At 38.2% G+C, this 11,052-nt stretch overlaps 1 protein-coding gene across 4 annotated transcripts; it reads left to right on the top strand.

The window, feature by feature from the left end:
* The first annotated feature begins 3,794 nt into the window (after window positions 1–3,794).
* LOC130982080 (uncharacterized) lies at window positions 3,795–10,357 on the top strand. 4 transcript variants are annotated; one of them, XM_057905936.1, is made up of 10 exons: window positions 3,797–4,483; window positions 5,066–5,837; window positions 6,302–6,926; window positions 7,084–7,255; window positions 7,442–7,793; window positions 8,216–8,326; window positions 8,529–8,880; window positions 9,029–9,254; window positions 9,348–9,569; window positions 9,884–10,357. In XM_057905936.1, the coding sequence occupies exons 1-10, from the start codon at window positions 3,921–3,923 to the stop codon at window positions 10,026–10,028; spliced, it is 3,540 nt and encodes a 1,179-aa protein (XP_057761919.1). In that variant the 5' UTR covers window positions 3,797–3,920; the 3' UTR covers window positions 10,029–10,357. The 4 variants fall into 4 exon arrangements, 2 of the variants coding, with proteins under 2 accessions (XP_057761920.1, XP_057761919.1); XR_009087080.1 differs by lacking the exons at window positions 9,348–9,569; window positions 9,884–10,357 and having other exon boundaries at window positions 3,795–4,483; window positions 7,442–7,789; window positions 9,029–9,250; XR_009087079.1 differs by lacking the exons at window positions 9,348–9,569; window positions 9,884–10,357 and having other exon boundaries at window positions 3,795–4,483; window positions 7,442–7,789; window positions 8,526–8,880; window positions 9,029–9,250.
* Window positions 10,358–11,052: the final 695 nt, after the last annotated feature.

The raw sequence follows: 11,052 nt of genomic DNA, 5'->3' as shown, positions 1-11,052 counted from the left end.
CTGGTAAGTCCTGTTGTATGCCTCGATGGTGAGCTTGTGATGGACATAGTCTCCAGGCTTCTCATTCTTCCTCTGGATTGCTGTTATACCATGACAGCATGGTAGTCCAGTCAGCTGCCATTTTCTGCAGGAACATGTCTTCTCTCTTGTGTTCACCCTGACTCTATGTTGCCACTTTCTGACTTCAAATTCGTTGTGGTCATCATCACCACACCACTGTGCCTCCCAGTAGTTAGCTTGTTTTTTTTTTCCTTCTCTAATCTACTCACTTGTATAGGGGCTATATGTCTAGTGTAAGCCATCAGTGCGTCCTTGTGAGTTGCCATCGTCTTCATGATATAGAACCTGAGCTCCTCAAGCATTGTCAGTATGCTTTTCCCCCGCAGACCCACAATGGTTGAATTAAACGATTCACAGTTGTTGCTAATCAAGCTATCTACCTTTGGCCATTTAGAAAACTTGCTTCTCGACCACTGTTCTTGCTCAAATTTATCCAAATACTCCCACGCCTGTTTATTGATCCGTTTCACATTACCCATTGCATCCTTGAATTCTTGATCAGTAGTTGCTTTTGCACATTGCCAGAATGCTCCCTTAAGTTCCTTATCCTTCCATCGTTTGTTCAGGTTTCTCCACATATGCATACAACAAAATCTGTGTTTCACACTTGGCATCACATCCTGTAATGCTGGTATCAATCCCTGCAATCATGGGTAAATTCAGCAGTTAACATTAATACACTTAAGATACTCAATTAGGAATATAAGATCAACAATGATTGAATACACTGCATATTACCTTTTGCTGGTCGGACATGAAAACCCAGCCATTTTCATTATAGTCCCCTATGTCAGTATGTAACTCCTCGAGAAAGAATCTCCAATTTTCCCGAGTTTCTGCATCGACAACACCGTATGCAATTGGGAAAAGCTGGTTATTCGCGTCCTGACCTACTGCTGTTAGTAACTACCCTCCAAAGTAGCCTTTCAGAAACGTCCCATCCAACACTATGAAGGGTCTGCACCCTGCTTTAAATCCCTGCTTGCAAGCAGCCAAACAAACATACAAGTTCCTAAACCTAGGCTACCCTTCCTGCTGTAGAGTTGTCCCCATGTTGGCTCTTGACCCAGGATTAGCCTTGATGATCTCATTCAGATAGTCTCTAAGTCTCAGGTATTGATCCTTTTTCGTTCCTTCAATAACATCTTTGGCCTTATCCATAGCCCTGTACATCATCCTCTCATTAACTGAGATGTCATACTCCACCTTAAACCACTCATGTGCCTCCCTTTGCAACATGTTAGGATGGATTCTGAGTTTCGGCACAAGCTCCTCAGCAACCCAGGCACAACTCATTGACTTACTCTTGTTGCTTCTCGGACACGTATGCTCATCCACAAATGTCTTAATCTGAAACGAGGCTGGATAGTTGGTCCTAGAACAGTAACACAACCAAGGACAGTCGGGGTCATAGCAAATCACCCTGCACCTCTTCTTCTCATTCCTAAGATAGAATACCTGTCTCTCTATTTGTATGTTGTACTTTTGCACTGCTGCTTTAAAGTGTTCCATGGTCTCAAACTCCATGTTCAACTCCAGAGTAATTTTCCCATAGGGTGTGTTCGGGTTATGTTGAGGAAAAACAGGTTCATCTTCATCATCAGATCCAGGAGGGCTATACAGTTCATCAGATTCGTATTGGTACATCTCAGGTCCCATGTCTCCATCTGTTTTGTTTGGGTTAGGCACCTCTACCCTTGGTGCTTCATCATCCTTTCCAGGTACAATCCTCTGCCCAGATGGTTGAGGCCGTGGATGATTTCTCCTTGTATTTGTCCTTTCCTTTCTTTGTGTTTCTGTATCTGTTAATATATCAGGTGATGATATATGTCAGCCATCATTCAATATTTATCAAAAAATGCTGTAACAAAACAGAAATACTAGTATTACCTGCTGCATTTTCTGTAGCTGTTTCCTCTGCCTTCAACTCATCCACCACTGGTTCTTCAATATTAGCACCTTCATTGGCAACAGGTGCATCATAATAATTGGATTAATAAACCCAATACTTATCCAAAAATGCTATAACAAATAGAAATAATAGTTTTACCTACTGCATTCTGAGTAGCTGCTTCCTCTGCCCTCAACTCATCCACCAATGGTTCTTCAATGTTAGCACCTTCGTTGGCAACATGTGCATCATCATCATTCCTCTCATTTGTTTCTTCATTTACTGTTTCAGCTTCTACAGGATCACCCTCAGGCTGTTCAGATTCAACAACTCTTCTTTCTTGTGATAAACCACTGGGTGGTGGTCTTGGATGCCTCTTTCTAACCCTCTTAACAACTTTCTCTGGAGCTGTAGGTTGTTCAGTCTCTTTATCCCCATTCATAACACCATCCTCACATTTATCCGACTCATTAACATCAACACCCTTCTCAATCACAACTTCATTCAAAGTCTCCTTAACAACAACTGTCAAAGCCTTATTCAACTGATTAACCTCGCCAGTTTCCTCACTCACAACTTCAGTTTCCCTCTCATCACCAGGTGGATTGACCTCAACCACACTCTCACTGCTACCATAAGACACCACATCGTCATCAATGATTTCAGTGTTGGCATCAATGGGTGATCAAAATAGAGGTGGACAGTGTTGTCATTTTTAATTGCACTCTCACACATCCTCATCACTTCAGCATCTGTCCTAAGCACTCTAAGACCCTGACCTAATTCGAAACCAGGTTCTAGCCAATACGCCTCATTATATCCAGGGTAACCCAGGTCTAAAAACAACCCCTCAACAAAAAAATAAATTACATGTCTCCACATTCACCTTGTGTATCTCAGTTACTAAACCCCCTTCGTATATCACATTCCCATCTCTAACCCTTTTCAAGCAACCCATGTGATGATACACAAACGTAACTACACGATCCATCTAAGAAATAGTAGAGAGAAGATACAATGAATAAACAGGATGTCACCAGCAAATGCAAAAAATCAGAACTTAAACCAAGAACATGAAGCAGAACGTACCTCTTTGTAGGGTTGCTCCTTGCGAAGAATGGTGATCCAACGATGCCACTTGAGAACCGTTACCCTTGATTCGACAATGTCTCTCGCCTTGTATCGTTCTTCTTCACGCCAATCTTCCAGAGCAACGTCTCTCCCTCTCTACGTGACCTTTGAGTTTCGCTAGTAGTGACACACTAACCACAGTAACTCAGTAACTAGTAACAACATATGCTAATTGGGTTTTAGGGCAAAATTAATTTGGGGCTAAACCAATGTTCAATTAGGTTAAGTTAATTTCCAGATAGGATAAGCATAATTTTAATTATAAATTTCATCTAATATAAGACTAAACTTGTCAGCAAAAACCGGCGTCCACGTAAGCATTGTACGCACCGGAGCTATGTTCCGGCAAGCACTTGGACACGTTTGGCAAAATTTTTAATCATTCAGGTACCTTTTTGTCAATAACAATAGTTGGGTACCAAAATATCAGCATTTGAATCTTTCGAGTACCGAATTGGTCATTACCTCTTTTAATCAATAATAAACTAATAAATATTTTTAAATTTTATCATTTATGAATGATTATTTAGATTTTATTTTTTAAAATTATAAAATTAATAATTTTTAATTATAATTATTTAAAGTTGGTTGATTAAAAATTATATACCTATACTTTTTCTTTAATTAATTCTTTCAAATCAAAATATTCATATCAACAAATAAAAGATAATTCGAGAGTCAATGACAGTTTAATTAAAATTGTGAAATGATCTCACTAGTAGGAGCTAACGACTTCACAGAAATCCATCTCCACCTAAATAAAATGATTATACCCTTCGCAACCGGTGCGTTCATTAGGCATTAGCCGTAGCCACTGTTTCCCCTTTCCAACTTTCCGATGGACAACAAACAGCCAGAGCAACTGACGCCGACATCGACGGAGGAGGAAGTCACCGCAGCAGCCACCGACGAAACAACTTCTATTTTCCCTCTGTTCCCTCTCACAGCAAGCTCGTCCTCTACGCTGGCCACTAGTACGGTCCCTCAATGGCTCTCCAACTCCAGCTTCACCGCCGACGTGTCTCTCATAAACGACGCCGTTGCCTCCCAACTCCTCAGCGAAACCGCCCTATCGCCACCACAGCGCCACCGCTCCGACGACGACGAGGAACACGAAGAAGATGGCGGAAATCGAGCTCAGGAGAAGGCCGTTCCTCGTTCTTCCTACGAGATTCTAGAATCTTCCGAGTCTGAGGGAAGAGATAAGAAGGAGAAGAGGAGTAAGAAGAGTAAGAAGCGGAACCGCGATAGGTCACGTGAGAGAGGCGGACTCGACAGTTATAATTCGAGGAAGTCGGGCGTTCGAGCTTGGGCCGATTCAGAGTCGTCCACCGCCGCCAAAGACTATTATTTCGATTCTCACGGTGATCGTGATAATCTTGCATTTGGTTGCATCTATAGGTACTTTTTTTTTTTTTTTATAATTTCATACTTTAAATTGAATAGTTAGAGTAAGCTTGCATTGGTGGTTTGTTTCAAGTGACTTTTGTTGAGGTTTTGAGTGCTTAGTGTTTTTTGGTTGAATGACGGAGATTGTGTGGTGCAAATTTGGTCATGTTAGGCATATTGGTGATTCACTTACTGGGAATCGAGAATCAAATGTAGTACTCTATATGCATTTTCATGGTCAAAATTCATAGAACTAGCCAACTAGGAAGTATGAACCATAGGGTTGCAACTATTGTTTGTTTATTTGTGTATGCCCATAAATCAGGTTGGGGCTAATATACCCATAAAAGGAAAATAAAATCACTTGTTGAAGTAGAGAAAGAAATGGGGAGGTGATCTGAGTTTCACTTTTCTTCTGTCAGATTTAATAAATTTAACAATAACAACTACATTGATGTGTAGCCGTGTAGGGAATTTTAGTTTAAGTGTGTGTTGAACCTTTGACTTTTATTCACCTGAAGAGTTCTTTCTTTTTACCTGAGCTATTCGAAGTATGAGTAATGAATGCTGAAGGATTTTATAACTACCATGCAGAATGGATATTGCACGGTACAAACCTTACAATCCTTCGAAACTATCTGGGCTAAATGTTAGAAGATTATATTGGCGGAACCATAGTGTTTCTCTCTTGGAAAAAGAGAGCGATGTGGATACATTGGATGGTACAATGAAGTCTGCTGGTCGTTACTGGTCTGGGAAGTATATAGCTCTGGAACGGCACAAAAGTTTTAAGCGTCTTCGTCTTGTTGCACCAAAATTGTCTTCCGTTTTGGCGGATGACGAGTTTATACCTTTGTCTGATATTGGGACATCTCATCGAGCTGTGGATAGTGATTCTGTCTCTAAAACTGCATCAGTGGTTGAAGAATCTTGGGAAGATGAAATGTTAAACAAAACTCGGGAGTTTAACAAACTCACAAGGGAGCATCCTGATGATGAGAAAGTTTGGTTAGCTTTTGCTGAGTTCCAAGATAAGGTTGCAGGGATGCAACGACAAAAAGGTGCTCGCTTGCAGACTCTTGAAAAGAAGATTAGCATTCTGGAAAAGTCAGTTGAGCTTAACCCAGACAATGAAGTGCTATTGCTTTACCTTTTGAAAACATATCAAACAAGAGACAGCTCTGATGTGCTAATTGGGAGATGGCAGAAGATACTTGTGCAACACTCTGGAAGCTATAAGTTGTGGAGAGAATTCTTGCATGTTGTTCAGAGAGATTTCTCCAGATTTAAGGTTTCAGAGGTTAGGAAGATGTATGCACATGCAATTGAAGCTCTATCTGCTTCATGCAGCAAGCACTCTAGGCAGGTTCTTAATATTTTATTCTTTACCCTCTCTTCTATTTTGTGCTTGAAACTGCACATTGCCTATCTGTTGAGTTATTTATCTTAATTGCATAGGTAGTGCCATATTCCATAGAAAACAATGATCAGATCCCTTATTTGGATTTATGATAATGAAACAGGGTAAGAAAATAAATTGAGAGATACTGTTCACTGAGCAACCCCTTTTTCTTTATTTTTTATTAACTCTGGGAGTGGTTGTAATGTGAGCCATAATTGGATTATAGTGAAATCTCATGTAGTGCCATTTTCTCTTATCTATGGACTACAAGAGTTAAAAAATTGGTCCCGTCAGCATATATGTCTTTAAAGAAAGAAATTTTGTTAATGAGCTTTGTATGTCTGAGGTCTTGTAGTTGATTTTACACACTTTACCAGACTGTTTTCACCAAGTAATTTCATGTCATGTGAATACTTTGTTTTAAGCAGGTTCACCGAGGTGCTGATCCCTCTTTGCCAGATCCTGTAATTGTTGAGCTAGAACTTGGTCTTGTGGATATATTTCTCAGTCTTTGCAGATTTGAATGGCAGGCTGGTTACAGGGAGTTGGCCACTGCTTTATTTCAGGCTGAAATTGAGTTTAGTTTGTTCTGTCCACCTTTGCTTTTCACAGAGCAGAGTAAGCAAAGATTGTTTGAATATTTTTGGAATAGTGGTGGTGCTAGAGTTGGAGAAGAAGGAGCTCTTGGTTGGTCCACCTGGTTGGAGAAAGAGGAGGAAACTAGGCAGCGGATTGTCAAAGAGGAGCTTTCACGTGAAAATGAGGGTGGTGGCTGGACTGGTTGGTCAGAACCATTGTCTAAAGATAAGGAGGTTGCTGCCAAAGTTGAAGATGAAGTCAATGATGATTTGGTTATGGAAGATAATGAGGATGAAGATGAAGATGAAGATGTTGAGCCAGAAGTTGATAATGAAACTTTGATGAAAATGCTAGGAATTGATGTCAATGCTGGGGATGGTGGTGAAGTGAATGATGCTTCAACTTGGATCAAATGGTCAGAAGTAGAATCTTCCAGAGATTGTGATCAGTGGATGCCTCTGCATACGAAATCTGGTAGAGTTCTCCTTCTTTATTCACTTGTCCCTCCTATACAGTATTGCTACATAGTGTGTGCACACACGACATGTTTTCTATGCTTGAATTTTTCTTGATTCTCTCCATGCAATGCGTACATTGTGCTGATTTTAGCATGTTGATTAACCATGAACAGATATGACCTCTACTGCTATTGGAACACCCAAAGCAGAAGCCGATGAACAACTGTTGAGAACTGTCTTATATGAAGATGTGAATGAGTACCTATTCTCCTTGAGCACAGCAGAGGCTCGATTATCTTTGGTATCCCAGTTCATTGACTTCTATGGTGGGAAGATATCTCAATTGTAATCTTCTTGGTCTTATATATCCTTTCCTACTCCCTAGGTTGCATCACAGTTGGTTGTGGGATCAGTTTTCAAAACCTAGGATTCGCATAGTATGATGGGTCCTTCCTTACTTTGATGTGGCTTGGGCTTATTTGTATTTTAACCAGTTGAATGCTACTCATTTTGCCTGTCTTGCTTTTGTAGGGTTTCGTCAAACAGTCCAACTTGGACAGAGAATGTCCTTAGCTTTGAGGATCTGCCAGAATCTATGTTAGAGAAGTTGAAAAGCACCCATGAAGTGTTGACAAAAGAACAAAGCAGTCCTACTGATTTCAGTTTTGGTTTTCTATCAGGCAGTATCTCAAGGAATGCTGATATGATGAAATTTCTACGCAATGCTGTCTTACTTTTCTTGACTGTTTTTCCACGTAATCACATATTGGAAGAAGCTGTCCTTATTTCTGAAGAGCTATTAGTAACAAAAATTAATCCTTCTAATTGCATGGTTACACCATGTCGAGCTTTAGCAAAGTCTCTCTTAAAAAGTGATAGGCAGGTACTCATTTTTCCTCTCCTCTCAATTTCTCTTTTTTGTAACATGAATAAGTGTCTTCCTAAACAGAAGAGTTAGTATCTACTAGAATTATATTACAACTATCCTTGTTGATATAATGATATACTTGTTATGATGAATCAACATTATGTTTTTGTTTGTTACACTGAAGAGCATACCACGAGGAAAAGCGAAAATAAAAATAGAGTGATGTTAGGGCATGTTTAGTTTTTATTTTCAGTGTTCTTCTTTTCAAGGTTTTGTGAAGTAAAAAGTGAAAATCATAAAAATAATAAAATCCTTTTTTATTTCATTTTCTTTTCTTCACAATATCTTAGAGGCCCTTGCTTTTCAAATTTTATGTAGGACAGTATTTGTTACTCTGCCTGTTTCTTACTATCTGTACTTATTTTTGGTTAATGTAGGATGTTCTATTATGTGGTATATATGCTCAAAGAGAGGCAAGTTATGGTAACATTGATCATGCAAGAAAAGTGTTTGACATGGCATTATTATCCGTGGAAGGGCTTCCTGTGGTATGTATTTGTATTTATCCTACTTTGCTTTTTGTTGTTATTTTTTTATGTTTTTGGATTTAATGATGATATCTTATCCTCTGATCATGACCCTGTTTGTCTTATAATATAACAAATTAAATGCAGATTCTGTGTATTACACAGGTATTATGCCTAAGACTTTATTCTTTTTGTAATTGCTTTTGTTTACTTTATGGAGTAGGAACGACAGTCCAATGCTCCTCTTTTATATTTCTGGTATGCTGAGATGGAGCTTGCAAATAAATCTGATAATGATCGTGAATCTTCACATAGAGCAATACATATATTGTCATGCTTGGGTAGTGATACAAAATATAGCCCATTTAAAAGTCAAGCAACAAGTTTGCATCAACTTAGAGCACGTCAAGGGTTTAAGGAAAAACTGAGAACTGTACGATCATCTTGGGTTCGTGGTATAATAAATGATCAGTCTGTCGCTCTAATATGTTCCGCTGCACTGTTTGAGGAGCTCACCTCTGGGTGGGATGCAGGCATTGATGTTATGGATCAAGCTTTTGCAGTTGTGCTTCCAGGTTATGCATCTTTAGTAGCTAGTTTCTTGTCAGGAAAACATATCATACAGATGCAGTTTGTCTTGTTACAGGAACTGACATTGTATATTCCTTAATACATGTTGACTTTGTTGCTTATGTTGTTTGTCTGTTTTGTTGCTACCTGCAGAAACGAGAAGCCATAGCTATCAACTTGAATTTTTGTTTAACTATTACATAAGGATGCTTCAGAGACATCAGAGCCAATCAAGTCTGGCTAAAGTTTGGGAGTCCATCTCCAAGGGACTCCAGATGTATCCCTTCAGTCCAGAACTTCTTAAAGGTGTAGTGGAGGTTGGCCATCTGTACACAACATCTAATAAAGTGCGGCGGGTGCTTGATGGCTATTGTTACAAGTAACATCCTTATTCAGTTTTCTGTGTATTATACTTTCAAACTTTGCTATGAGTTTTTAAAGCACTCATTTTTTTTTAAATGTAAATCTTCAGGAAACCATCTGTTGTTCTCTGGCTTTTTGCATTATCGTATGAGATGTCTGGAGGTGGTTCACGGCATAGAATCCGTGGGTTGTTTGAAAGGGCGTTGGGTTCTGATAAACTTAGTAGTTCTGTGGTACTATGGCGATGCTACATTGCGTATGAAATGGACATTGTAAAGGATCCTTCTGCAGCTCGACGTGTTTTCTTCCGTGCTATCCATGCGTGCCCCTGGTGAGAACTTGTGTTTTAGATGTGCGAATGATATAAACTGTTGCCTTAGATGATGTAGAAATAATTAGTTTTTAGAGTTGAGTGTTAATGAACTTAGGACTTTACCCCCAAAAATGTTATGTCTATAAGCATATCACTAGACTCTCATCCTTAACCCAAATGTTTTTAATTTAGAATTCAGACCTAGAAATATGAACTTTTCCAATATCTTGAAGCTTACCTTTTACTGAAATGTGTTGTGGGCAAGCATGCCTGGTACCTGTTTTGTATCTACTCCTGTGATATTTATATATTTATTTCAATATGCATACCAGGTCAAAGAGACTATGGTTGGATGGCTTTCTCAGACTGAACTCTGTCCTTACTGCGAAAGAGCTATCTGATCTGCAGGAAGTTATGCGTGACAAGGAGTTGAATCTGAGAACTGACATTTATGAGATCCTTCTACAGGAATCGTGACATTTCTTTCTATGTTTGTGCCTGGATCTTATGAGAGTTGCGTTAAGATTTGTGGGGGTTTGCAAAATGTGCAGAACCTTCCCCAGATATTGTGAATTGTTGCTTTAGTGAGCAGCAATTGATGCTTCAAGGTCATAACTTGTAAATTCTGATGCAAATTGTAAAAATTGCTCAATGGCCATGCAAAATTTTTAGAGGTCATCCTTGGGTAAGATTGCTAAATATCGTGCCTGTACATAATGGCCTTTTTCACCACAACGAAAACATGTATCCTCTGTTGATTTATTTTGCTTATTATTTCTTTTTAAAAAATCTCACTTTTAGTGCGATCTTTTTTGTTAACATAAATTTTTTTGTTATCAAAACCTTGTCATTTATCTATTCTGTGGTTATAATTTGTCACATTTGCTTCAGAAAATAGAGTAGCGTTAGCCGGGTTTTTTTCATGATTTCTTAAAAGCAATTAATACCATGGCTTTGACTTTAATCTTATGCGTTGCTTTATTTTTAGCCTTAATGGTATTTTTAAGATCTATTAAATCAAGATGAATTTCCGTATTTAATATTCATGATAAGTAGTTGTTTTCAGATATATTAAGAGCATTAAATTCAAGATGAGAGAGTTTTGATATAATGAAAATTTATTATCTGAATTTTTTTAAATTTTGATCAGAGTCTTGTACTAAAAATGTGTTGTGAAACAAATAAATAAAGAAGAGAAAATAAATATAAAATAAAAAAGTATAATAAATTATTCTAGTATTAATATTTACCAATATTATTATATCAATATAATATAAATGATTCATATATATTCACTAAGTATATGTTGCAGTGTATAAAAAGAGAGAAGAGTGTTTGTTGTATGTCACCATGCTTTTATATGTATACAAAAATTACTTTTTCAAACTTTATTAAATTTGGTTCATTTTGAGAACTTGTACCTTTTATCATAAAAAAACTGAGCCGTCCATATAAATAGACATTCATTCTTATCACACGAATTGACATTTAAACTCTTTTT

Source organism: Arachis stenosperma, chromosome 5, assembly GCF_014773155.1.
Source record: "Arachis stenosperma cultivar V10309 chromosome 5, arast.V10309.gnm1.PFL2, whole genome shotgun sequence".
Classification (NCBI taxonomy): Eukaryota; Viridiplantae; Streptophyta; class Magnoliopsida; order Fabales; family Fabaceae; genus Arachis; species Arachis stenosperma.
This window is presented reverse-complemented; position numbering and strand designations above follow the sequence as displayed.

What these genes read in the sequence shown, in the direction of transcription:
- LOC130982080 (XM_057905936.1), top strand. Translation starts at nt 3,921, where the DNA reads ATGGACAACAAACAGCCAGAGCAACTGACGCCGACATCGACGGAGGAG. An exon ending in GCAGCAAGCACTCTAGGCAG is followed by an intron (nt 5,838 to 6,301) that starts GTTCTTAATATT and finishes TGTTTTAAGCAG; the next exon opens with GTTCACCGAGGTGCTGATCC. An exon ending in CCGTGGAAGGGCTTCCTGTG is followed by an intron (nt 8,327 to 8,528) that starts GTATGTATTTGT and finishes TTTATGGAGTAG; the next exon opens with GAACGACAGTCCAATGCTCC.